General features: G+C 38.1%; 1 protein-coding gene and 1 non-coding gene across 5 annotated transcripts in view; one reads left to right on the plus strand and one right to left on the minus strand.

Moving 5' to 3' along the window:
• Nucleotides 1–26,562, plus strand: part of ACAP2 (ArfGAP with coiled-coil, ankyrin repeat and PH domains 2) — a 171,208-nt gene that overhangs the window by 93,997 nt on the left and 50,649 nt on the right. For all 4 annotated transcript variants that reach the window (XM_055568626.1, XM_055568628.1, XM_055568627.1 and 1 more), the window contains exons 5-7: nucleotides 13,561–13,619; nucleotides 17,610–17,793; nucleotides 22,555–22,599. In XM_055568626.1, the coding sequence (XP_055424601.1) occupies nucleotides 13,561–13,619; nucleotides 17,610–17,793; nucleotides 22,555–22,599 (288 nt within the window). The remainder of the gene's footprint in view (nucleotides 1–13,560; nucleotides 13,620–17,609; nucleotides 17,794–22,554; nucleotides 22,600–26,562) is intronic.
• On the minus strand, nucleotides 1,066–1,172 carry LOC129645211 (U6 spliceosomal RNA). Its single transcript, XR_008711289.1, has one exon. It is a non-coding gene; the product is annotated as a U6 spliceosomal RNA (small nuclear RNA).

Here is a 26,562-nt window from a genome sequence, read left to right on the forward strand (position 1 = left end):
TGCTATTCATTTCCAAATATGGAACTGAATCTCAGCTTTTGTGTTGGTAGCCCCCTACCCCCACCCTGGCCAGAATCTGTCACTGTGACTTTATTATACCATCCCAGGTTTTGTGGTGTAGACCTGGAAGAGAAGCCCTGAGATGTACTTGATTCTGCTGCTACTGCTAAGTCAACTTCAGTCGTGTCTGACTCTGTGCAACCCCATAGATGGCAGCCCACCAGGCTCCCCCCGTCCCTGGGATTCTCCAGGCAAGAACACTGGAGTGGGTTGCCATTGCCTTCTCCAATGCATGAAAGTGAAAAGTGAAAGTGAAGTCGCTCAGTCGTGCTCAACTCTTAGCGACCCCATGGACTGCAGCCCACCAGGCTCCTCTGTCCATGGGATTTTCCAGGCAAGAGTATTGGATTGGGGTGCCATTGCCTTCTCTGAGGATGATTGTCTTCTCCGAGGATGATTCTGAGGATGAAACAAATTTTGTTTTTGGTTTAAAGTCCAGATAAAAGTTTCTGGTGGTTGCTGAGTACTGTGGGTAAGATCTGGATCAGAACCCCCAACTAGTCAGGATAGTAGAACTGTACACAAGGAAAATGGGGAAATGATGTAAAGGGCAAAATTTTAGGGAAGAATCTTGTACACTTCCTCGTCACCTAATTTCCAGGGACATTGACAAGGCAAAGTCTTAAAGGTTTTTGCTTTTGCACATGAAAAGAAATGCTGTGAAGTCTAACTTAGTGGGGTATAGATTAGTGCCCAATTGGGGCAGCTCTTTGTGACATTTTGTGGGGGGTGGGCAGTTAGCTGTTAGATAGCTGAAAGGCTTAAAATTGGTAAGTAGAAAGCAACAGTTTTACTTAATTGCCCTTGCATTGCAACATACTTTTCATTCTAATGGAGATGTTAAAAATATGTTGGCAAGATTATTGACATTTGCCTGAAATACTTCTCATTCTATCCAAATGTATATAAACTAGCTAAATGCTATATTTTGGAGAATTTAGATAGTTATGTTTGTTATTTTATTTTATTTTATTTTATTTTATTTTTTTTTTTTTTGTTTTTTTTAAAAATATGGAACGCTTCACGAATTTGCATGTCATCCTTGCACAGGGGCCATGCTAATCTTCTCTGTATCGTTCCAATTTTAGTATATGTGCTGCCGAAGCGAGCACTATGTTTGTTATTTTAAAGCAACAGTAATAATAGATTCTATTTCTTTCTGTGAAAAATATATATATATATATTTTTTAAACTGGGGAGTAATTGACATAAACTGTGTATTAAAGTGTACAATTTGATAAATGTTGACATATGTATTACTGCCATAAAATTGTCACCTCATTTAATTTAATGAACATAACAGTTACACCTCAAAAATCTTCTTGTGCCGTTTTATAGTTCCTCTTTTTCAATTTGCCGTGTCTTTATTACTTGTCAGTCACTGCTGGCTGTCATTATTGATCAGTTTGCATTTTCCAGACTTATATTTTTTTTGGTCTGATTTCTTTCTGGGTAATTAGTTTGAGACTCAATCATGGTCTGTGTGTCTATTCCTTTTTTTTTTTTAATTGCTTGATAATGTTGCATTGTGTAGAAGTATCACAGTTTCTTTATCCATTCACTTGTTGATGGATATGTTAGTTATCTATTGCTGTATAACAGATTACCTCCCAAATATAGTGGCTTAAAACAACAAACATTATCTCATTGTTACTGGGCCTGGTACTTAGAGATTTAGCTGAGTGGCTTTATTTCAGAGTCTTTAATGAAATCTTTGCTAAGACTTTCACAGTGACTCAGCATTAAAGAATGAACCTGCAGTGCAGGAGCCGCAGGAGTTGTGGGTTTGATTGCTGGGTCAGGAAGATACCCTGGAGTAGTAAATGGCAACCTTTCTAGTATTCTTGCCTGGAAAATTCCATGGACAGAGAAGACTTTGGGCTACAGTCCACAGGCTCGCAAAACAGTCGGACACAACTTAGCAAGTAAACAACTGTCATTTGAAGGCTTCACCACAGGGGCTAGAATCCAATTCTAAGATAAAAATAGTGAAAGTATTAGTTGCTCAGTTGTGTCTGGCCCTTTATGACACCATGAACTGTAGCCCATCAGGCTCCTCTGTCCATGGGATTCTCCAGGCAAGAATACTGGAGTGGGTAGCCATTCTCTTTTCCAAGGGATCTTCCTGATCCAGGGATTGAACTCAGGTCTCATGTATTTGGGGCTTCCCAGGTGGTGCTAGTGGTAAGGAACCCGCCTGCCAATGCAGGAGACATAGGAGATGCAGGTTCAATCCCTGGGTTGGGAAGATCCCCTGGAGGAGAGCATGGCAGCCCACTCCAGTATTCTTGCCTGGAGAATCCCATGGACAGAGGAGCCTGGCGGGCTACAGACCATAGTGTTGCACAGAGTCGGACACGACTGAAGCAACTTAGCACACATGCACATATGAGCAGTGTGTGTGAGTTCTAGTTGTTCCACGTGATTGCCAATACTTGGTATGGGTAGTCTTTTTAATTTTCTTATGGCTTTAATTTGTGTTTCTTTAATAACCAGTCATCTGAAAAATCTTTTCATGTGTTTATTTGCCACCCATGTGTTCTCTTTGGTAAAATACCAAATTTTAGCACATTAAAAAAATTGAGTTATCTTCTTATTTCTTAGTTATAAGAGTTCTTTCTGCATTCCATGTATGTCTTTTGTCAGTAAGTGTCTTGAAGATACATATTTTCTCCCAGATTTTGGCTTATCTTTTTTATTTTTGTAGCCATAGCTTTTGAAGAACAATAGTTTTTAATTCTGATGAAGTTAATTTATTGATTTTTTTTCTTTCATAATTTTCTTTGTTGTGTACTATTAAATGTTTTCCTAACCCAAGTTTACTAAGATTTACTCTGTGTTTAGTTTAGATTTGTGATCCATCATGAGGTAATTTTTACACATGTTGCATGGTAAGAGTTAAGGTTCATTTTTGATCATAAGGCTGTCCAGTTTTTGTTCTAGCATCATTTCCTCAAAAAATTATCTTTTCTTTATTGGTGTCTTTTGTTAAAAACAGATGTTGAACCATTTGTATGTATCATTTCTGGACTCTTTTGTTTTATTGATCTTACTTTTGCCTATTTTTAATACTGCAAATGCCTTGATTACTCTAGGTTTCAATAATGAGTCTTAAAATCAGGTAGGATAAGTATTCCAACTTGGTTCAATTTCTTTTCAAAATTAGTTTGGCTATTTTTCAGTTCAGTTCAGTTACTCAGTCATGTCCGACTCTTTGCGACCCCATGAATTGCAGCACACCAGGCCTCCCTGTTTATCACCAACTCCTGGAGTTCACTCAAACTCACGTCCATTGAGTCAGTGATGCCATCCAGCCATCTCATCCTCTGTCGTCCCCTTCTCTTCCTGCCCTCAATCCCTCCCAGCATCAGAGTCTTTTCCAATGAGTCAACTCTTCGCATGAGATGGCCAGAGTACTGGAGTTTCAGCTTTAGCATCAGTCCTTCCAGTGAACACCCAGGACTGATCTCCTTTAGGATGGACTGGTTAGATCTCCTTGCAGGCCAAGGAACTCTCAAGAGTCTTCTCCAACACCACAGTTCAAAAGCATCAATTCTTTGGCGCTCAGCTTTCTTCATAGTCCAACTCTCACATCCATACATGACTATTGGAAAAACCATAGCCTTGGCTATTATAGGTCCTTTATATTTCGATATACACTTTTTAAATAAAGAAAAAAAATTGTTTTTGGCCACATCACACGACACACATGATCTTAGTTCCCCAACCAGGGATTGAACCCATCTCCTACAATGGAAGCATGAAGCACAAGGGAAGTCCCATTTCCATATATATTTTAGAGCCAAGTATTAAACTTCTGTAAAATGCCTTACTGGGATTTGGAGTGAGATTTCATCGAATCTAGAGATCAACTTGGTGAGAATTGACATCTAACTAATAGTGAATTTTCTAATCCATGAACACAGTATATTACTCCATTTATTTAGGTTTTATTTCATTTCTCTTGACAGTGTTTTGTGGTCTTTATTGTACAAGTCATGCATACCTTTTGTCAAGTTTGTCCTTAAGCATTTCCTATTTTTTGGTGCTGTTGTAGGTGATATTTTTGGAAAGTTCAATTTGCAGTTGGTCATTGCTGATGTACAGAAATAGCACTGATTCTTGTACATTGACTTTATTTCTACAGCTTTGTTAAAGTCACTTATTAGTTCTAGTAGTGTTTTCTGTAGTTTCTCTTTAGTTATGTTTGTTCATTTATTTTGTTTTTTAGATTCCATGTATAAATGAAATCATATATTTTTCTTTCTCTGTCTGTCTTATTTTACATAGCATAATACCCTCTAGGTCCATGCATTTTGTAGCAAATGGCAAATATTGGGAGTCCTAGACTCGACAGTCAGACAGGAAAAATAAATGGAATCCGTACTGAAAAGGAAGGTGTTAAACCGTCAGTGTTTGCAGATGCCATATGATACTGTGTATAGAAAATCCTAAAGGTGCCACCAGAAACTGCTGGAACTTGTCAATGAATTCAGTAAAGTTGCAGGATACAAAATTAATATGCAGAAATCTGTGTTTCTGTATACTAACATTGAAGTAATCCCATTTACAATTGCATCAAAAAGAATAAAATATGTGGGAATAAATCTAAGGAAGTAAAAGACTTCTACTTGGAAAACTATCAATGATAATTTTGACAGTGATCAAAAAATCACTGATCAAATAAATAAAGGTGACATAAACAGGCTCATGGATTGGAAGAATTAATATATTAAAAATAACCACATTACCAGAGGCAGTCTAGAGATACAGTATAATCCTTATCAAAATCCCAAAGACATTTTTCACAGAACTAGAAAAAAATAATTCTGAAATTTGTATCAAGTGCAAAAGACCCCAAATAACCAAAACAATCTGAAGAAGAAAGCTAGAGGTGTCACACACCTACATTCAAACTATACTACAGAGCTATAGTAATCAAAACAGTATGTCATTGACACGAAAACAGGCACATAGATCAAGGGATCAGAGTAGAGAGTCCAGAAATGAACCCACATTTATATGGGCAATTACTCTATGGCAGAGGAGGCAAGAATACACAATGGGGAGAAGACAGCCTTTTTAATGGATGGTGTTAGGAAAACTGGGCAACAGTATACAAAAGAATCAACTGACTATATTCTCACACAATATACAAAAATAAAGTCAAAAATGGATTGAAGATTTAAATGTAAGACCTGAAACCATAACACTTATAGAAGAAAATACAGGCAGTATGCTCTTTGACATCTGTCTTAGCAGTATTTCTTTTTTGCTGTCTCTGCAGACAAGGGAAATAAAAGGAAAAATAAACTAATTGTTAGTTGCTCAGTTGTGTTTGACTCTTTGGAATCCCGTGGACTGCCAGGGTCCTCTGTTCATGGAATTTTCCAGGCAAGAATACTGGAGTGTGTTGCCATGCCCTTCTCAAGGGGATCTTCCCAACCCAGGGGTCAACCCCAGGTCCCCTGCACTGCAGGCAGATTCTTTACCATCTGAGCCACCAGGGAAGCCCAAATTGGACTAAAAAAGCTTTTATGTAGTAAAAGAAACAATTGATAAAATGAGAAAGCACCGTGGTGAATGAGAGAAGATATTTGCAAATGTTATATGCAACAAGGGTTTGATACCCCCAATATTCAAGGAACTCCTATACCTCAACATAAAAAAAAAAAACCCAAAACCATACCCCAAATTAAAAAAAAAAAGGTCAGAGGACCTAAATAGACACTTTTCCAGAGAAGAGATGCAAATGACCACCAGGCACATGATAAGATGCTCACCACTGCTAAGGTATCAGGGAAATGCAAATCAAAACCACAGTGAGATATCACATCACACTTGTCGGAATGGCTTTTATCAGAAAGATAACTAAGTAACAAGCTTTGGTGAGGATGTAGACATGAGTGAATCCTTGTGTGCTATTGATGGGAATATGAATTGGTATAGACACTGTGGAAAACAGTAAGGAAATTTCTAAAAAAACTAACAGTAGAACTACCATATGGTCCACCAGGTTCATTCTTGGGTATTTAGTCAAAGAAAACAAAAATACTAATTAGAAAAAATCTAAGCACCCCTATGATCATTGCAGTTGTATTCACAGTAGGCAAGATATGGAAGCAACCTAAGTGCCTATCAACAGGTGAATGGATAAAGAAGATGTGGTATATCTACTATGTGTATAGTGTATATACAGGAATATTACCCAGCCATAAATAAGAATGAAACCTTGTCATTTGTGACAATATGGGTGGACCTAGAGGGTATTAAAGTTATTTTCAAATTCAGTTGTAACAAAATTGATTCCTTGTGGTGTACAGTTTTATGAGTTTTAACAAATGCATACAGTCGGGTCTCCATACCTCAATCAAGATACAGTTTCATTAATTCTGCTGCTGCTGCTGCTAAGTCGCTTCAGTCTTGTCTGACTGTGTGACCCCATAGATGGCAGCCCACCAGGCTCCTCTGTCCCTGGGATTCTCCAGGCAAGAATACTGGAGTGGGTTGCCATTTCCTTCTTCAATGCATGCATGCATGCTAAGTCACTTCACTCATGTCTGAATCTGTGTGATGCTAAGGACAGCAGCCCGCCAGGCTCCTCCGTCCACAGGATTCTGTAGGAAGAATACTGGAGTGCGTTGCCATTTCCTTCTCCATTCATTAATTCTAGAAATACTCTTATTAAGCATTGTTAGTCAGCCTTCCCTCCCTTCCCCACCATTGGAAACTGTTTATAGTTCTGCCTTTTCTGAAATGTCATATAAATGGATTCATTTAGCTTGTAGCCTTTTGAATATGACTTATTTTACTTATCAAAATGCATTGAGATTCATCTATGTGATTGCAGTTATTAATAGTTCTTTCTTTTTCTTGATGATATAGATATTGTATAGATATACCATAGTTTGTTTCTCCAAGGAAATTTGGGTTGTGCCCAATTTTTGGCAATTAAGAATGAAACTGCTATAAATATTTGCATACAGATTTTGTTATGGACCTAAGTTTAAGGTGGATGAAGAAGGGGATGACAGAGGATAAGATGGTTGGATGGCATCACTGACTCAATGGACATGAGTTTGAGTAAGCTCTGGGAGTTGGTGATAGACAGGAAAGCCTGGCGTGCTGCAGTCCATGGGGTCGCAAAGAGTCAGACGCAACTGAGAGACTGACTTGAACTGAACTGAATAAGTGATATCATATATGTCTTTCTCTGACTTAGTATGATAATTTCTAAGGGCATTCAAGTTGCAGCTAATGACATTATTTCATTCTTTTTATGTCTGAGAAGTATTCCATTTATCCATCCATCTGTTGATGAACATTTAGGTTGCTTCCATGTCTTCACTATTGTAGATAGTGTTACTGTGAATATTGAGATGCATATCTTTTCAAATTAGAGTTTTTTTCTGGAAGTATGCGCTGGAGTGGGATTGCTGGATCATATGGCAACTCTATTTTTAGATTTTTAAGGACTCTCCATGCTTTTCTCCATAGTGACTGTACTAATTTATTTTTCTGCCAACAATGTCAGGAGGTTTCCCTTTTTTCCACACCTTCTCCAGCATTTATTATTTGTATACTTTTTAATGATGGCCATTCTGACTGGTGTGAGGTGAGATCTCACTGTAGTTTTGATTTGCATTTCTCCAGGAATTATCAGTGCCGAGCCTCTTTTCAGGTACCTGTTGGCCATCTGTATGTTTTCTTTGAAAAGATGTCTGTTTAGGTCTTCTACCCATTTTTTGCTTGGATTGTTTTTTTGTCATTACTGAGTTGTGTGAGATGTTTGTATTTTGGAAATTAAGCCCTTGTAGGGCACATCGTTTGCAAATTTTTTTCTCCCAATCTGTAGGTTTTTTCATTTTGTTCATAATTTCTTTGTTGTTCAAAAGCTTATGAATTTGATTAGGTCTCATTTGTTTATTTTTACTTTTATTTCTAGTACTTTGGGAAACTGACCTAAGAAAACAGTTGAGTTTCATTAGTTTTTGTCTTTCAAAGAATTTACCCATCTCATCTATTGAATTCATCAGCATAAAGTTGTCCACAAATCCCCTGATTATCCTTTCTGAATACCCATAGGGTCTGTGGTGAAATCTTGTCTCTACTTATTGTAGGACATTGTGTCTTCTATTTTTCTGATCACTTTGGCTCTTGTTGTTTTTGCTTAGTCATTAAGTCATGTCCAACTCTTTGCGATGTCATGGACTGTTGCACTCCTGACTTCCCTGTCCTTCACTATCTCCCAGTTCAGTTCTGTATAGTTCAGTTGCTCGGTTGTGTCTGACTCTTTGCGACCCCATGGACTGCAACATGACAGGCCTCCCTGTCCATCACCAACTCCCACAGTTTACTCAAACTCATATCCATTGAGTCGGTGATGCCATCCAACCATCTCATACTCGATCATCCCCTTCTCCTTCCGCCTTCAGTATTTCCCAGCATTAGGGTCTTTTCAAATCAGTCAGTTCTTCGCATCAGGTGGCCAAAGTATTGGAGTTTCAGCTTCAGCATCAGTCCTTCCAATGAATATTCAGGACTGATTTCCTTTAGGATAGACTGGTTGGATCTCCTTGCTGTGCGAGGGACTCTCAAGAGTCTTCTCCAACACCACAGTTCAAAAGCATCAATGCTTCAGTGCTCAGCTTTCTTTATAGTCCAACTCTCACATCCATACATGACTACTGGAAAAACCATAGCCTTTGTTGGCAAACTAATATCTCAGCTTTTTAATATGTTGTCTAGGTTGGTCATAACTTTTCTTCCAAGGAGTAAGTGTCTTTTAATTTCATGGTTGCAGTCACCATCTTCAGTGATTTTGGAGCCCCCAGAAATAAGGTCTGTCACTGTTGCCACTGTTTCCCCATCTATTTGCCATGAAGTGATGGGACTGGATGCCATGATCTTAGTTTTCTGAATGTTGAGTTTTAAGCCAACTTTTTCACTCCTCTTTCACTTTCATCAAGAGGCTTTTTAGTTGTTCTTCACTTTCTGCCATAAGGGTAGTATCATCTGCATATCTGAGATTATTGATATTTCTCCTGGCAACCTTGATTCCAGCTTGTGTTTCATCCAGCCCAGTGTTTCTCATGATGTACTCTGCATATAAGTTAAATTAGCAGGGTGACAATATACAGCCTGATGTACTCCTTTTCCTGTTTGGAACCAGTCTGTTGTTCCATGGCCAGTTCTGACTGTTGCTTCCTGACCTGCATATAGATTTTTCAGGAGGCAGGTCAGGTGGCCTGGTCTTCCCATCTCTTTCAGAATTTTCCACAGTTCTTTGGAATCCACACAGTCTAAGGCTTTGGCATAGTCAATAAAGCAGAAATAGATGCTTTTCTGGAACTCTGTTGCTTTTTTGATGATCCAGCGGATGTTGGCAATTTGATCTCTGGTTCCTCTGCCTTTTCTAAATCCAGCTTGAACATCTGGAAGTTCATGGTTCACCTACTGTTGAAGCCTGGCTTGGAGACTTTTGAGCATTACTTTGCTAGCGTGTGAGATGAGTGCAATTGTGTGGTAGTTTGAACATTTTTGGCATGCCTTTCTTTGGGATTGGAACGAAAACTGGCCTTTTCCAGTCCTGTGGCCACTGCTGAGTTTTCCAGATTTGCTGGCATATTGAGTGTAGCAACTTTCACAGCTTCATCTTTTAGGATTTGAAATAGCTCAACTGGAATCCCATCTCCTCCACTAGCTTTGTTCGTAGTGATGTTTCCTAAGGCCCACTTGACTTCACATTCCAGGATGTCTGGCTCTAGGTGAGTGATCACACCATCGTGGTTATCTGGGTCATGAAGATTTTTTTGGTGTCGTTCTTCTGTGTATTCTTGCCACCTCTTCTTAGTATTTCCTGCTTCTGTTAGTTCCATACCATTTCTGTCTTTTATTGTGCCCATCGTTGCATGAAATGTTCCCTTTTTGTCTCTAATTTTCTTGAAGAGATCTCTAGTCTTTCCCATTCCACTGTTTTCCTCTTATTTCTTTGCACTGATCACTGAGGAAGGCTTTCTTATCTTTCTTTGCTGTTCTTTGGAACTCTGCATTCAAATGGGTATATCTTTCTTTTTCTCCTTTGCCTTTCACATCTTTTTTATTCTCAGCTATTTCTAACGCCTCCTTGGACAACCATTTTGCCCTTTTGCATTTCTTTTTCTTGGGGATGATCTTGATCACTGCCTCCTGTACAATGTCAGGAACCTCCGTCGGTAGTTCATCAGGCACTCTATCAGATCTAATCCCTTGAATCTATTTGTCAGTTCCACTATATAATCGTAAGGGATTTGATTTAGGTCATACCTGAATGGTCTAGTGGTTTCCCCAACTTTCTTCAATTTCAGTCTGAGTTTGGCAATAAGGAGTTCATGGTCTGAGCCACAGTGAGCCCCTGGTCTTGTTTTTGTTGACTGTATAGAGCTTCTCCACCTTTGGCTGCAAAGAATATAATCAGTTTGATTGCAGTATTGGCCATCTGGTGATGTCCATGTGTAGAGTCTTCTCTTGTGTTGTTGGAAGAGGGTGTTCACGTTCTCTTGACAAAACTCTTTTAGTTAGCCTTTGACCTGCTTTGTTTTGTACTCCAAGGCCAAATTTGCCTGTTACTCCCGGTATCTCTTGACTTCCTACTTTTGCAGTCCAGTCCCCTATAATGAAAAGGACATCTTTTTGGGGTGTTAGTTCTAGAAGGTCTTGTAGGCCTTCATAGAACCGTTCAACTTCAGCTTCTTCAGCATTACTGGAAGGGGCACAGACTTAGATTACTGTAATACTGAATGGTTAGTCTTGGAAATGAACAGAGATTCTTCTGTCATTTTTGAGACTGCACCCAAGTATTGTATTTCGGACTCTTGTTTACTATGAGGGCCACTCCATTTCATCTAAGGGATTCTTGCCCACAATAGTAGATATAATGGTCATCTATGTTAAATTCAACCATTCCAGTCCAGTTTAGTAGGCTGATTCCTAAAATGTTGATGTTCACTCTTGCCATCTCCTGTTTGGCCACTTCCAGTTTGCCTTGATTCATGGACCTAAGATTCCAGGTTCCTATGCAGTATTGCTCTTTACAGCATCGGACTTAACTTCCACCACCAGTCACATCCACAGCGGGGTGTTGTTTTTGCTTTGGCTCTGTCTCTTCATTCTTTCTGGAGTTATTTCTCCACTGATCTCCAGTAGCATATTGGTCACCTACCGACCTGAGGAGTTCATCTTTCAGCGTCCTGTCTTTTTGCCTATTCATTCTGTTCATCGGATTCTCAAGGCAAGAATGCTGAAGTGGTCTGCCATTCCCTTTATCACTGGGGTTTCCCTGATAGCTCAGTTGATATCAGTTATATGTGGAATCTAAAATACAGCACAAATGAATTTATCTTTCAGACAGAATGAGACTTACAAAGAGAAGAGACTCATGGTTGCTAACGGGGAACGGAGGTGGGAGATGGAAGAATTGGGAATATGGAATTAGCAGATGCTATTATATATTGAATGAATAAACAACAAGGTACTAATATATAGCACAGGGGCTACATTGAATATTCTGTAATAAACCATACTGGAAAAAATATGAAGAATACATATATATATATATTCAGTGTATATATATATTTATATGTATATATTATATATATATGTGTTTACAAGCAGAGTGGTTCAGTATACGTGTGTGTGTGTGTGTGTATACTGAATATATAAATTTCTGCTTGTAAACTAATTTACCAAAAACTAATACAGCATTGTAAATCAACTATACTTCAATAAAAGCAATTTTGAAAAGGAGATATCAGAAAACTAAACAGGCTTCCCTCGTGCTCTACTGGTTAGGGTTTTCACTGCTGTCACTAGCGTTCAGTCCCTGGTCGGGGAACTGAGACTCCACAAGCCTCATGGCATGACCAAAAAAAGAAAAAGAGAATTGAAGAAACCGAATCTGTATTGAAAAAGCTCCCATATACTGTAAAGTTAAAGCTACATTTACATAAAACCTAGCAATATGAACCCTAGGTATTTGCCCATACAGATTTCTCAATAGGCAGGTCCCAGAGTTTGCTCAAATTGATGTTCATTGAGTCAGTGATGCTGTCTAACCATCTCATCTTCTGCTGCCCTCTTCTCCTTTTCCTTTCAATCTTTCCCAGCATCAGGGTCTTTTCTAATGAGTCAGCTCTTCACATCAGGTGGTCAGAGTATTGGAATATCAGCTTCAGCATCAGTCCTTCCAAAGAATATTCAGAGTTGATTTCCTTTAGATTAACTGGTTTGATCTCCTTGCAGTCCAGGGGACTCTAAGAGTCTTCTCCAGCACCATGATTCGAAAGCATCAATTTTTTGATGTTCAGACTTCTTTATGGTCCAACTCTCAAATCCATATGTGACTACTGAAAAAACCGTATCTTTGACTGTATGGACCTTTGTTGGCAAAGTGATGTCTCTGCTTTTTAATATGCTGACTTAGGCTCTGAGTTTATCTATTTTAGATCTTAAAAAACTAGCTTTAGGTTTCATTAGGTTTTGGCTGTTAATTTCCTGTTTTCTATTTAGTTACCTTCCAATCTGATCTTTATTATGTCATTTCTTCTGCTTAACTTGGGTTTAATACTTAGGGATTAACATTATACAAAACCTTTTTTCCTTTAAAGGTGAATTCGACAGATTTTGAAACCCTGTACTCAACCCAGACTGTGTGTGTGTGTTTGGCATTTAGACAAGGACATAATACTTTGCTTCTAGCCAGATTCCATAAAGAGGGAAATATTTTGATGCTGTTTTTAGTTAGTTGAAGGACATAGGATTTTCTTTTTGTTTTGAATAGTGATTTTTCTGCCTGTTTATATGCTGTGTTTCAAATTCTGAATGAAGTATATCTATAAATTATGAAAGTACTTGACATTTCCATGCCAAGCCTTATGAAATTTACCACACGTAGAGTTAAATATATGTGGCATCCGTTAAGTGGTGTAAAATATTTTTGTAAGAAATAAAATTTTATCCTCGTCTTTAGTCTTAGCAATCATTTAAGGGCTGTATAATATTTATTTAATTCAGAATGTAAGACATTGAAATCCACACGTCTTCCCAAATGAGAAATGTCTAAGGTATAAGGAAGTTCTAGTGTTTTCATTTCTTATGTTTTAGTATATTAGAATAAGAAATTCCTGTGGTGGATAGAGTAGAATTTGTATTAGTCTTTTAGGTTGTCTTCTAAAGCCTGAGTTAGAATCAAGGAAATAAATTGCTTAACTGATTGAAAATTGTATTTAAGTATTAATACACATTTGATTTACTCTGTAAATAGTAATTTTATTTTTTAACAGATTAAATTGGCTTGAGAATCAGTTTCTTTTTTAAATACTTATTTCTTATGCAATGTTCAGTAAGAAGTGTAGGTATTATTAGAATTGGAATATTGTTGGAGGGATGTAATATTTATAGAACTACATGAAAATTTTTTTCTTTCTTTACTTTTCTAATTATTTAATGTTCCTTTTCTTTTAGATCCTATTTGACCAAACCCAGAGATCAATTAAGGCACAACTTCAGAACTTTGTTAAAGAGTAAGTCAATTTCAGTGAAAAGAAAAGCAGCCAAGATTACTTCTGGGAGTTATCATTTGAGAGAACCTAGAATCAAATCATACTTTCAGACTTACTAAAAATCTGGGAGTTTTTTTTTTTTTTTTTTTTTTTGCTTTGTGAATTTTATGTTGCATATTTTTCTGAATTACTCTGTAAGAAATCAGATTTCATGCTTTTCCATGAATAACTTATGGAATTTGTATTCAGGATACATAGTTCAAATTATTAATAGATAAAACAAATTTTTAATGTAAATAAATAATCTGATGACGTTTAAAAATAAAAGTAGATCCCAAAAGTGGTTGAAATACCATCAGTTATTCTAGTTACCTCCATATAGTATTTTCTCTGTAGAGAGGAGAATAGGCTTTATGAGAATGCGTTAAGAAGATGCACAATAAGTAATGAAAACAAGCCTTTTGTGTCACAGTCATCACATTTTGTGTGTGAAATAAAATGAAACTGGAAATAAAAAAAATCTGACCTTTCCAGGTATGGATGTTTGCCTTTTCTACATTAATAATTTCAGTTTTTCTCTTTTAATCCCTGACCGAGAATATATTATATTACATATAAGGTTGATTAGAATACAGTATTCAGTTCAGTTGCTCAGTCGTGTCCGACTCTTTGCGACCCCATGACCGCAGCACGCCAGGCCTCCCTGTCTATCACCAACTGCCAGAGTCTACCCAAACCCATGTCCATTGAGTCAGTGATGCCATCCAACCATCTCATCCTCTGTCATCCCCTTCTCCTCCTGCCCTCAATCTTTCCCAGCATCAGGGTCTTTTCCAATGAGTCAGCTGTTCGCATCAGGTGGCCAAAGTATTGGAGTTTCAGCTTCAACATCAGTCCTTCCAATGAACACCCAGGACTGATCTCCGTTAGGATGGACTGATTGGATCTCCTTGCAGTCCAAGGGACTCTCAAGAGTCTTCTCCAACACCACAGTTCAGAAGCATCAATTCTTTGGTGCTCAGCTTCCTTTATAGTCCAACTCTCACATCCATACATGACCCCTGGAAAAACCATAGCCTTGACTTGATGGACCTCTGTTGCCACAGTAATGTCTCTGCTTTTTAATATGCTGTCTAGGTTGGTCATAACTAATTCAGGTATTACAAGCTATAAATAGTGGCAGAGCTCATAATGCACTTCTGTCTTAGTAGATTAGAATTTGTTGTACTGGAGGTGATCTCTTACAGATTGTTTATAAATTGTTTCATAAAATATTCAGAATGTCCTTATAGTATATATACATGAAAATTCATCACTTCCTATAAAGAGTTTAAAGTCTTTGCTAGGCATATTTTATTATTGTTGTTGTTATTTTAAAGTTATTTGTCTTCAAATTATTTTGCCTAATTCCCTGGTAGAAGAAGTAAAAGCAAAGGGATGTTATTATTTACCTAAGGTCATTAATGAATGGAGGTTTCAGATTTTCAGACTGTTACCCTTTACTGGTACGTAATTCTTTTAGAGGGCTTCCCAGGTGGCTCACACATGCTCAGTCGTGTCTGACTCTTTGTGACCTTATGGACTGTAGCCCACCAGGCTTCTCTGTCCATGGAATTTTCCAGGCAAGAATGCTAGAGTGAGTTGCCTTTTGATTCTCCAGGGATCTTCCTGACCCAGGGATTGAACCCTTATCTCTTGTGTTTCCTGCGTTGGCAGGCAGGTTCTTTATCAGTTGAGCTACCAGGGAAGCCCTCTAAAAGAATTATGTACTAGTAAAGGGTTATAGAGAAGGCAATGGCAACCCACTCCAGTATTCTTGCCTAAAGAATCCTGTGGACAGAGGAGCCTGGTGGACTGCTGTCCATGGGGTCGCACAGAGTTGGACACGACTGAAGCAACTTAGCAGCAAAGGGTTATAGTATCCATTTCAATAGTCTGAGCTTCCCTGGTGCCTCAGATTGTAAAGAATCTGCCTGAAATGTAGGAGACCTGGGTTTGATCCCTGGTTTGGGAAGGTCCCCTGGAGTAGGAAATAGTAACCCACTCCAGTATTATTACCTGGAAAATCCCATGAACATAGGAACCTGGTGGGCTACAGTCCAGGGGATCACAAAAAGTTGGGCACGACTGAGCAGAAGGTGAAGGGGAACTAAAAAGCCTCTTGATGAGAGTGAAAGAGGATAGTGAAAAAGTTGACTTAAAGCTCAACATTCAGAAAATGAAGATCATGGCATCTGGTCCCATCACTTCATGGGAAATAGATGGGGAAACAGTGGAAACAGTGGCAGACTTTATTTTTTGGGGCTCCAGAATCACTGCAGATGGTGACTGCAACCATGAAATTAAAAGACGCTTGCTCCTTGGAAGAAAAGTTATGACCAACCTAGATAGAATATTGAAAAGCAGAGACATTACTTTGCCAACAAAGGTCCGTCTAGTCAAGGCTGTGGTTTTTCCGGTGGTCATGTATGGATGGGAGAGTTGGACTGTGAAGAAAACTGAGCACTGAAGAATTGATGCTTTTGAACTGTGGTGTTGGAGAGGACTCTGGAGAGTCCCTTGGACTGCAAGGAGATCCAACCAGTCCATTCTAAAGGAGATCAGCCCTGGGTGTTCTTTGGAAGGACTGGATGCTAAAGCTGAAACTCCAGTACTTTGGCCACCTCATGCGAAGAGTTGACTCATTGGAAAAGACTCCGATGCTGGGAGCGATTGGGGGCGGGAGGAAAAGGGAACGACGGAGGATGAGATGGCTGGATGGCATCACTGACTCGATGGACGTGGGTTTGAGTGAACTCCGGGAGATGGTGATGGACAGGGAGGCCTGGCGTGCTGCAATTCATGGGGTTGCAAAGAGTCGGACACGACTGAGCGACTGAACTGAACTGAACTGAGCACACAGTACACACAATTCTTTTAGAAAGCATTATATGTGTGTATTTTTAAAATTTATTCCTGCCTTTTGGCCTACTAATTTTCTTGGATAAGAAATAAATGTTGTTTCTTTAAACGTGGTCTATACCTTTGTAGGAGAAGGCAATGGCAACCCACTCCAGTACTCTTGCCTGGAGAATCCCATGGACAGAGGAGCCTGGTAGGCTGCAGTCCATGGGGTCACTAAGAGTCAGGCACGACTGAGCGACTTCACTTTCACTTTTCACTTTCATGCATTGGAGAAGGAAATGGCAACCCACTCCAGTATTCTTGCCTGGAGAATCCCAGGGACAGAGGAGCCTGGTGGGCTACCGTCTATGGGGTCTCACAGAGTCGGACACGACTGAAGCGACTTAGCAGCAGCAGCAGCATACCTTTGTAACGTATACTATTCCCCCGTGGCTCAGGTGGTAAAGAATTTGCCTGCCAATGGAGGAGACTCTGGTTTGATCCCTGGGTTGGAAAGATCCCCTGGAGAAGGCATCCCACTCCAGAATTCTTGCCTGGAGAATCCCAGGGACAGAAGAACATAACAGGCTACAGTCCATGGGGCCTCAGAAGAGTTGGACAGGACTCAGTGACTAAAACAACAATAGGACCACCCATAACAGGAAATCAAGGACTTGTCTTAAGAAAATCCCTTAGATTTCTAGAGCTTATCCCCAAAACACAAAGAACTATAATTTCTGGGAGAGGACCCTTGGAACTTGCATTTTTAAACAAGTTCCCTGTGGTGTATGCTACTGTTTAAAAAGCATTTGGTTAGATATTAGTGCATGTCCCAAAATTTGTCTTTAGAAAAAACAAATTGACTTTGCCTTTTATGTTTCTGTAATGTTAATTTAATAATTCATTTTTTAATTTGAATTGTATAGATTTAAGTCAGGAAATGCTAGTTGACTGTATTAGGGAATATTATGTGCTCATAGACTAATATATGTATTAGTTGGAAGAACTATTGAGTATCATTGCAAATAAATAAATATGGCAACATAAGAATAAATTTTTCAATGTTATTTTGCTGAAGTGTTTGATCCAGAAAGTTTTATAAAAATTTCACTATTTTAATTTTTTTAGAGATCTCAGAAAATTCAAAGATGCCAAGAAGCAGTTTGAAAAAGTCAGTGAAGAAAAAGAAAATGCGTTAGTAAAAAATGCTCAAGTGCAAAGAAACAAACAGCATGAAGTTGAAGAAGCCACAAACATTCTGACAGCAACAAGAAAATGTTTTCGACACATAGCCCTCGATTATGTACTTCAGGTTTGTTTATTATATGTTTTCAAAAATTGCTTACTAAACATGTTGTCCGGCTTCCCTCATAGGTCAGTTGGTAAAGAATCTGCTAGCAATGCAGGAGACCCGGGTTTGATTCCTGGGTCAGGAAGATCCCCTGGAGAAGGAAATGGCAATCCACTCCAGTATTCTTGCCTGAAAAATCCCATGGACAGAGGAGCCTGGAAGGCTACAGTCCATGGGGTCGCAAGAGTCCAACATGACTTAACGACTAAACCACCACCACCAAACATGTCATTATTTTTGAGTGATTGCATTGAAGGGAATAAATTATGCTATTTCTTTTAGTTTAAAATTAAGCCATGTTCTTTTGTGAAAAATTTTCATGTGTCTGGGTGTTTATCTGCATATGCCGTATACATGTGTGTATACCTTAAGTTCTGATTTCTTCCCCTGGTCACTTAACATTATCTTTTTTCCTTTTCTAAATATCATTAAAAGGATTATTAATTGCTATATTTTATTCTATGGGAATACTGTGTCAATTTAATTAATATCCAGTTATTAGATGTATAATTGCCAGTTTTTGCTGGCAATACTTAAAATACAGTTTTCAGTAAATATTTAATGATAATATCTTTGTATATAAATCTCTTGCAACACTTCTGATTATTTCTTTAGAGTGGATTCTAGAGATACAAAGGGCTCACCATATTGCCAAATGAAAAATATATCTAGAAATAATGTTCTCATATTTGCATTAGGTGCTGCTTTTGAAAAGTCGAGATCGATATTTGATAAGATGCCAGGTGATCTAAGACGGAGAAGTCCCTGTAGATTGTTGACTTAACAGTGGTCACAGGGTATTTCGCTAAAAAATCCTGAAGTAACCATATTGCAAAATTAGTGATTAAAAACTACCCAGTTAACTTTGCAAAAATAGTAGAAAGTGACCTTATGATTTTTTTTATTAAATTCCTACTCAGTAAGTGGGAGGATAAATTTTTAGAAGTACCGTCTATTAATTAAAGACTTCTAGAACTTAGCAGCAGCAGCAGAATGGAGTAGTCTGTATTTCCTATTTCCTCTTATCTATCTCACACTTATACCACTTCCTGCTGTAATATGAGCACTGAGAGTCTGTCTACCCCATTCTTCTGAAATGGCTTGCATTAAGGTCTTATTCATTAGAAATATTTTACTTTTTAACCGACTTGACTATTGTGTTCTACTGAAATAGTAGACTACACTCTTTCTTGAGACCTACTTTCATCTTGATCTTAAGCCACTTTCAGGCCGTCATCATAACTTCTGTTTCTTTTCTGTTTCCACCTTGGGTTTCTCTCCTTTGTGCACCTTTGCAATCTGACTTTTAGGGTTCCATCTTTGGTTTTCCTGTTTTCTGACTTTATGATTTCCCTTATAGTTTCATCATGTCCTTTGCTTGAATTATTACCATATATAGATGATGAAATCTACCTTTCTCCTGAAGTACTTTGTCCCTTTTGTGTCCAAAACTGAAATCTGTCTTCTCAAATGGCTTCTTATTTGTTACCAAACTGAGTGGTGTTACCCTCTTAATCATAGAAGCCAGACTTGGAGAATCATACTAGATATTCTCCTCATTGTTAGCTACTACAAGTAACAATCGAAATTGCCTTGAAAAGTTCTGTGTACCTCTTAAATCTGTTCTTTCTCAATTTGCTGCAGCCCGAATTCTTATTGTTTCTTTTCTGGAGTATTAAGATGTTCTCATAAAAATTGATCTTTCCTGCATTACTTTTAACCTGCTCTTTAGCAATCCATTCTGCGTTCTGTGGTCAGAACTACTCAAACTTCTCCCAGCAAATGAGTCATCTTGTCTCTGTTTCCTCTGTGCTGCCATATTATTGTCATACACATTGCTGTTAGAGCACTTCTCTCATTTATTGTGATTATTTATTAATATGTCTTTCTTACACCTAGATTATATCCCTTCTGTCTAGTCCAGTGGTTGGAAAATAGATAGGTAATGTTTTTTCAAAGAGTGGATGACTTAATTTAAAATTTTATTTGGAGAGGGACAGTTAGCTAAAATATTTATTATTGTCAAATTTACGCATTGTAAATGATCCATTTCCTTTGGTGTCCCTCTAGTAGTTTTAAGTTAGGACTTCACCTCTCTTGTAAGTTATTTGTTTGAATTTTTCTAATGAGAACTGTTGTATTATTTCATTATAAGGTCAAACTCTCTGTTTTAGAGAATACTAAGTAATAAATATTCAAATTTACAGTTTGTCATGCTTTAACTTCTCTAAATATTTTAATATACTTTTATTTTTTCAAGTGTATGCTGTTTTTCATTGTCAAACAGAGGTATTTTTAACATTTTTCTAAGCTTTTACTTAGAGCATTTGGAAGTTACTGTTTTAGTTCTCAAAACTGAATAGACCTTGAAACAGACATGCAGAATAAACTAGTGCTTAGGTAAGCAATGTTATTAGATTTTTGGGGGCCTGTTTTTGTTTTCTGATCAGTGCTTTAAAATTATAACAGGTAAAATAATTACTGGGAAGGACATATTAAAAGGATACATATTCTGTAACCTTTGGGAAGTTTTAGCAAAGAATGAATGATTCTTTTTTGTAAACGTTTAATTTCTCTAAGTTGATATATAATAACAGACAAAAATAAAATGCTTGTTGTGAATTTCTAAAGTTGGGAGAGATACCGTAGAAGGCAACTTTTGTAATTACTGATCTTTCAATAGTTTGGTCTGATTAAAATATTTATTTATGGTCCATTAATTTGTTTAAGAAATATTTATTGAGTGCTTAATATATACAACTTGAAGAATACATCTGGGAATAAGACAAGACCTTGATCTCATGGAGCTTATGTTTTAGCTGGGGAAATGACATAAGTAAATAAAATGTAAGGTAGTTAAGAGTACTAAAAGGAAAATAAATAGGGTTGATACACTAAAGAGTGCTTGAAGGCCTAATTTGAACCTTTGTGAGGAGATAGTATTTAAGTTTGGACCTTATGGATAAGAGCCTCATGCCCGTTTGGGCAGAAATCATGACATGAGGACAAAACAAATAGTATGAAGGCCTTGAGGTGGGAATGAAAAGGGGAACGTACTGTAGTAGAAAATTAGGTTGCAGAGGTAGCAGGAGCCTCTTCACAAAGGGCCTTGTAGGCTACAATAGGGAGATGTAGGTTGGGAAATGGCAACCCCCTCCAGTGTTCTTGCCTGGAAAGTCCCAGGGACGGGGGAGCCTAGTGGGCTGCCGTCTACGGGGTCGCACAGAGTCGGACACCACTGAAGCGACTTAGCAGTAGCAGCAGCAGCAGGTTGGGAGTTGGAAGATTTTAAGATAAACATACACGATCTTATTTATTGTTCAAAAAAGCACTCTGGTTGCTGTGTGCAGAATGAAGTGTAAAGAGTCAAGAGTGGAAACAAACGAGTTTAGACTATAGTAACAGTCAGGAGTACATCATGCAGATGTACATTATATGCAGAGTATATAATGTACATTATATGCAGAGTCCATCATGAGAAACGCTGGGCTGGAAGAAGCACAAGCTGGAATCAAGATTGCCGGGAGAAATATCAATAACCTCAGATATGCAGATGACACCACCCTTACGGCAGAAAGTGAAGAGGAACTAAAAAGCCTCTTGATGAAAGTGAAAGTGGGGAGTGAAAAAGTTGGCTTAAAGCTCAACATTCAGAAAACGAAGATCATGGCATCCAGTCCCCTCACTTCATGGGAAATAGATGGGGGAAACAGTGTCAGACTTTATTTTTCTGGGCTCCAAAATCACTGCAGATGGTGACTGCAGCCATGAAATTAAAAGACGCTTACTCCTTGGAAGGAAAGTTATGACCAACCTAGATAGCATATTCAAAAGCAGAGACATTACTTTGCCAACAAAGGTCCGTCTAGTCAAGGCTATGGTTTTTCTTGTGGTCATGTATGGATGTGAGAGTTGGACTGTGAAGAAAGCTGAGCGCTGAAGAATTGATGCTTTTGAACTGTGGTGTTGGAGAAGACTCGTGAGAGTCCCTTGGACTGCAAGGAGATCCACCCAGTCCATTCTGAAGGAGATCAGCTCTGGGATTTCTTTGGAAAGAATGAAAGTGCTGAAACTCCAATACTTTGGCCACCTCATGCGAAGAGTTGACTCATTGGAAAAGACTCTGATGCTGGGAGGGATTGAGGGCAGGAGGAGAAGGGGACAGCAGTGGATGAGATGGTTGGATGGCATCACTGACTCGATGGACGTGAGTCTGAGTGAACTCCGGGAGTTGGTCATGGACAGGGAGGCCTGGCGTGCTGCGATTCATGGGGTCACAAAGAGTTGGACACGATTGAGCGACCGAACTGAACTGAACTGACTGAACAGTCAGGAAAAGATAATAGCAGTTGGTGGTAGTGATGAAAGTGGTGAGAATTTATATTAAGAATGTATGTTGAAAGAGCAGTTAGGTGAGGAGAGTGGAGAAAAGATGGAATTCTAAGAAATTTGAAAGTTTATCAAGGTGATAGTTTTATCAGTACAGTACAACATGGCCAGTTTTTCTTTGAGTTGAAAAATGATGAGAGTTTCATTGGTATGTTTGTCTAAAAACTGTTTTTGCAAAAAGCGGGTCAAAAGCTGAAAAACTCAAACTTTGTTTTTATTTACATATCTGGAAAAGTATTAAACCATTAGAATAAGCAAATTTTACAACATTGCATTCTGGATTAGTTTTTTAAATAGTGTATAAGTGATTAACCAAGTTCGTTTTCCCTTCAGATTAATGTCCTTCAATCAAAAAGGAGATCAGAAATCCTGAAATCAGTAAGATATTTATTGAAATGATGTTCTATATATTTTAATATGAAGTTAAATGTATATATTTAAGTGTTTAAAATAGCATCATATGTGTGTGTATATATGTTTGTTTGTTTATTGACTTATTTATTCCAAGTTTATAATTGATCTTCTTAATGATGTTTGTATACTTCTTACATGTCACTAAACCACTTTTTTCGTTTGTTTTTTTTTATATTACAGTTATTTATATATGTCTCATCCATTAATTTATTGTAAGTTCCTTAAAGCAGACATTTATATATTTGAGATTGAGAGCATACATAAATAGCATCATTTTATAGAATTTTCCCCTTAGGGTTGTTGATGTATCAGCTTTTTGGAATGCAGGTAGAAAACAAACGAGTTGAAATGTGAAGGCGTGAGAACAGTGATTTTCTTATTTGCCTCTTTTTTTTGGTCTTAAAGCTAACAAAGAGGTGGGCAGAGGATGGTCGTGGTATGGACACTATAGTCTTTTGTATTTTGAGACCCTAGAAATAATTTCTTCTTTGATTTTGTTCACTGAAATTTTTTTTCCTTCAAAAGGTTTACTGAAATTGTTCTTGATCCTTGTCCCCAGCTAGCTTTTTCCTAAATTCTGTTAATATTTATGTTATTTCTTATCAGATGAGTACATTATACTTCCTGTTTACATCCACTTCCTTTTCCAGACTGAGAGCAATGTGTATTATTTGTAGAAAATTAGAAAATAGAATGTATGAAGAAAGAATAAAAGTACTACAAATGCTACTACCAAGAAAGAACCACTGTTGTGGTTGATGTAATTTTTGTCTTTTTTATGTGTATGTGTATGCCTATTTGTGTGTGTACCTGAACATTTATATCTATCTTTTAAAATGCTGTTTAATTTTTTTAAAGCAAAACAAAATAGGAATCATTCCTACATATTCTTCTGTAATTTTTTTTTGTACTAATACACTCCAAAATCATCATGTGTTATTAAATATTTTTTTATTTAATGATGACCTTTCTGGCTAGATAGAATTCTTCCTTGTGAATATAGCAGAGGTTCGTCTGGTCAAGGCTATGATTTTTCCAGTAGTCATGTATGGATGTGAGAGTTGGACTGTGAAGAAAGCTGAGCGCTGAAGAATTGATGCTTTTGAACTGTGGTGTTGGAGAAGACTCTTGGACTGCAAGGAGATCAAACCAGTCCATTCTAAAGGAGATCCGTCCTGGGTGTTCTTTGGAAGGAATGATGCTAAAGCTGAAACTGTAGTACTTTGGCCACCTCATGCGAAGAGTTGACTCATTGGAAAAGACTCTGATTCCGGGAGCGATTAGGGACAGGAGGAGAAGGGGATGACAGAGGATGAGATGGCTGGATGGCATCACCGACTCGATGGACGTGAGTCTGAGTGAACTCCGGGAGTTGGTGATGGACAGGGAGGCCTGGCGTGCTGCATTTCATGGGGTTGCAAAGAGTCGGACACGACTGAGCGACTGAACTGAACTGAGCAAACATTTTTTTGAAGGGCCTGGTAGTAAACATACTAGATTTCGGGGTCCATAAGCCTCTTGATGAAAGTGAAAGTGGAGAGTGAAAAAGTTGGCTTAAAGCTCAACATTCAGAAAACGAAGGTCATGGCATCCAGTCCTACCACTTCATGGGAAATAGATGGGGAAACAGTGGAAACAGTGGCAGACTTTATTTTTCTGGGCTCCAAAATCACTACAGATGGTAACTGCAGCCATAAAAAGATGCCTACTCCTTGGAAGGAAAGTTATGACCACCTTAGATAGCATATTCAAAAGCAGAGACATTACTTTGCCAACAAAGTTTCGTCTAGTCAAGGCTATGGTTTTTCTTGTGGTCATGTATGGATGTGAGAGTTGGACTGTGAAGAAGGCTGAGCGCCGAAGAATTGATGCTTTTGAAGTGTGGTGTTGGAGAAGACTCTTGAGAGTCCCTTGGACTGCAGGGAGATCCAACCAGTCCATTCTGAAGGAGATCAGCCCTGGGATTTCTTTGGAAGGAATGATGCTAAAGCTGAAACTCCAGTACTTTGGCCATCTCATGCGAAGATTAAACTCATTGGAAAAGACTCTGATGCTGGGAGGGATTGAGGGCAGGAGGAGAAGGGGACGATAGAGGATGAGATGGCTGAATGGCATTACCGACTCGATGGACGTGAGTCTGAGTGAACTCCGGGAGTTGGTGATGGACAGGGAGGCCTGGCGTGCTGCGATTCATGGGGTCACAAAGAGTTGGACACGACTGAGCGACTGATCTGATCTGATCTGATGATCTGTGTTGCGGTTGCTCAGCTGTGCTATTGTAATGAGAAAGAAGTCATAGACAGTATGTAAATGAATGGCATGACTCTTCCAGTATCAACATGGAAGTTAGAATTTTACATAATTTCTATGTCATTAATATATCGTGTCTTTTTTTTCCATTTTTGTTAACCATTTAAAAATGCAAAAACCATTGTTAGCCCATTGGCCATCCAAAAACAGGTAGTGGGGCTGGATATATTTTGTGGGTTACAGTTTTGACCTTATTCACTTCAGTCGCTCAGTCGTGTTTTTTTGCGACCCCATGGACTGCAGCACGCCAGGCCTCCTCCCTGTCCATCACCAACTCCCGGCGTTTACCCAAACTCATGTCCATTGAGTCAGTGATGCCATCCAATCATCTCATCTCTGTCGTCCCCTTCTCCTCCAACCTTCAATCTTTCCCAGCATCAGGGTCATTTATAGTGACTCAGTTCTTCGCATCAGGTGGTCAGCATGTTGGAGTTTCAGCTTCAACATCAGTCCTTCCAGTGAACACTGATTTCAATGAAGGACTGATTTCCTTTAGGATGAATTGGGTGGATCTCCTTGCAGTCCAAGAACTCTCAAAAGTCTTCTCCAACACCACAGTTCAAAAGCATCAATTCTTTGGTGCTCAGCTTTCTTCACAGTCCAACTCTCACATCCATACATGACTACTGGAAAAACCATAGCTTTGACATGACAGACCTTTGTTGGCAAAGTAATGTCTCTGCTTTTTAATATTCTGACCTTGAATATTACCATCGATTAACTTTACCCATTAATGGACTTTTGAGTAAGTTCCCTGTTTTTGACATGAAATGTAGCATTATATAGTGATCATCCTAATGAATAATATGATTATTTCCTTCAGATAGATTAAGGTAAGAGATTACTTAGAGAATTTAAGCATTTATTGAGACTTTTTAAAAAGTACTGTCAAGTTATAAGGGTTACAGAAAATTTTCACTAATAGTGTGTGAGAGTGAATATTTCTGCATCTTTTACCAACACTGGGTGCTGATTTTTCCCACTCTACCCATAATTTGATAGATAGAAAATTTCATCTTATTGTTTAATTTTGGATTTCTTTGATATAAATGAGTATGATTGTCCCCCTTCCTCCCCCCCCCCCCCACCTTTTTTCTTGGTCATTTATGTTTTCTGTTTATGTCCTTTGTCTCTTTTCCTGTTGGGATCTTCATGTTTTTCATATTAATTTGTAACATCTCTTACCTACTAAGACTATTAACCCTTTGTCATATGCTTTTTCCTAGTTTATTATTTATCTTTTAATACACTTATTATGCATTTTGATGTGCAGGCATATTGTACATTTTTATGTACTTGTAACTATCCTTTATATATAATTATATATATATATATAAATTAAGCATAATTTTAAAAAATCATATTCACAAAGTTGTACAACTGACATTATCTAATTCCAGAATCGTCTTTTAGTGAGCTTTGTCCTTTCGTCATTGTTTTTTATTTTATTGGTTTTTCTCTTTCAAAATAATTTTTTTTGAAGGATTCTTGAGTATTAAGGACCTTATGACCTATTTTAGATTTCAGAGAACTAAGCAGATGTCTCTTTTTGCTAAAAATAACATGGCTATTCAGAGGATTCTTTCAGTCTTGTGATTGAGTTATTTAATTCCTTCT

The sequence above is a fragment of the Bubalus kerabau genome, chromosome 2 (genome assembly GCF_029407905.1).
Source record: "Bubalus kerabau isolate K-KA32 ecotype Philippines breed swamp buffalo chromosome 2, PCC_UOA_SB_1v2, whole genome shotgun sequence".
Classification (NCBI taxonomy): domain Eukaryota; kingdom Metazoa; phylum Chordata; class Mammalia; order Artiodactyla; family Bovidae; genus Bubalus; species Bubalus kerabau.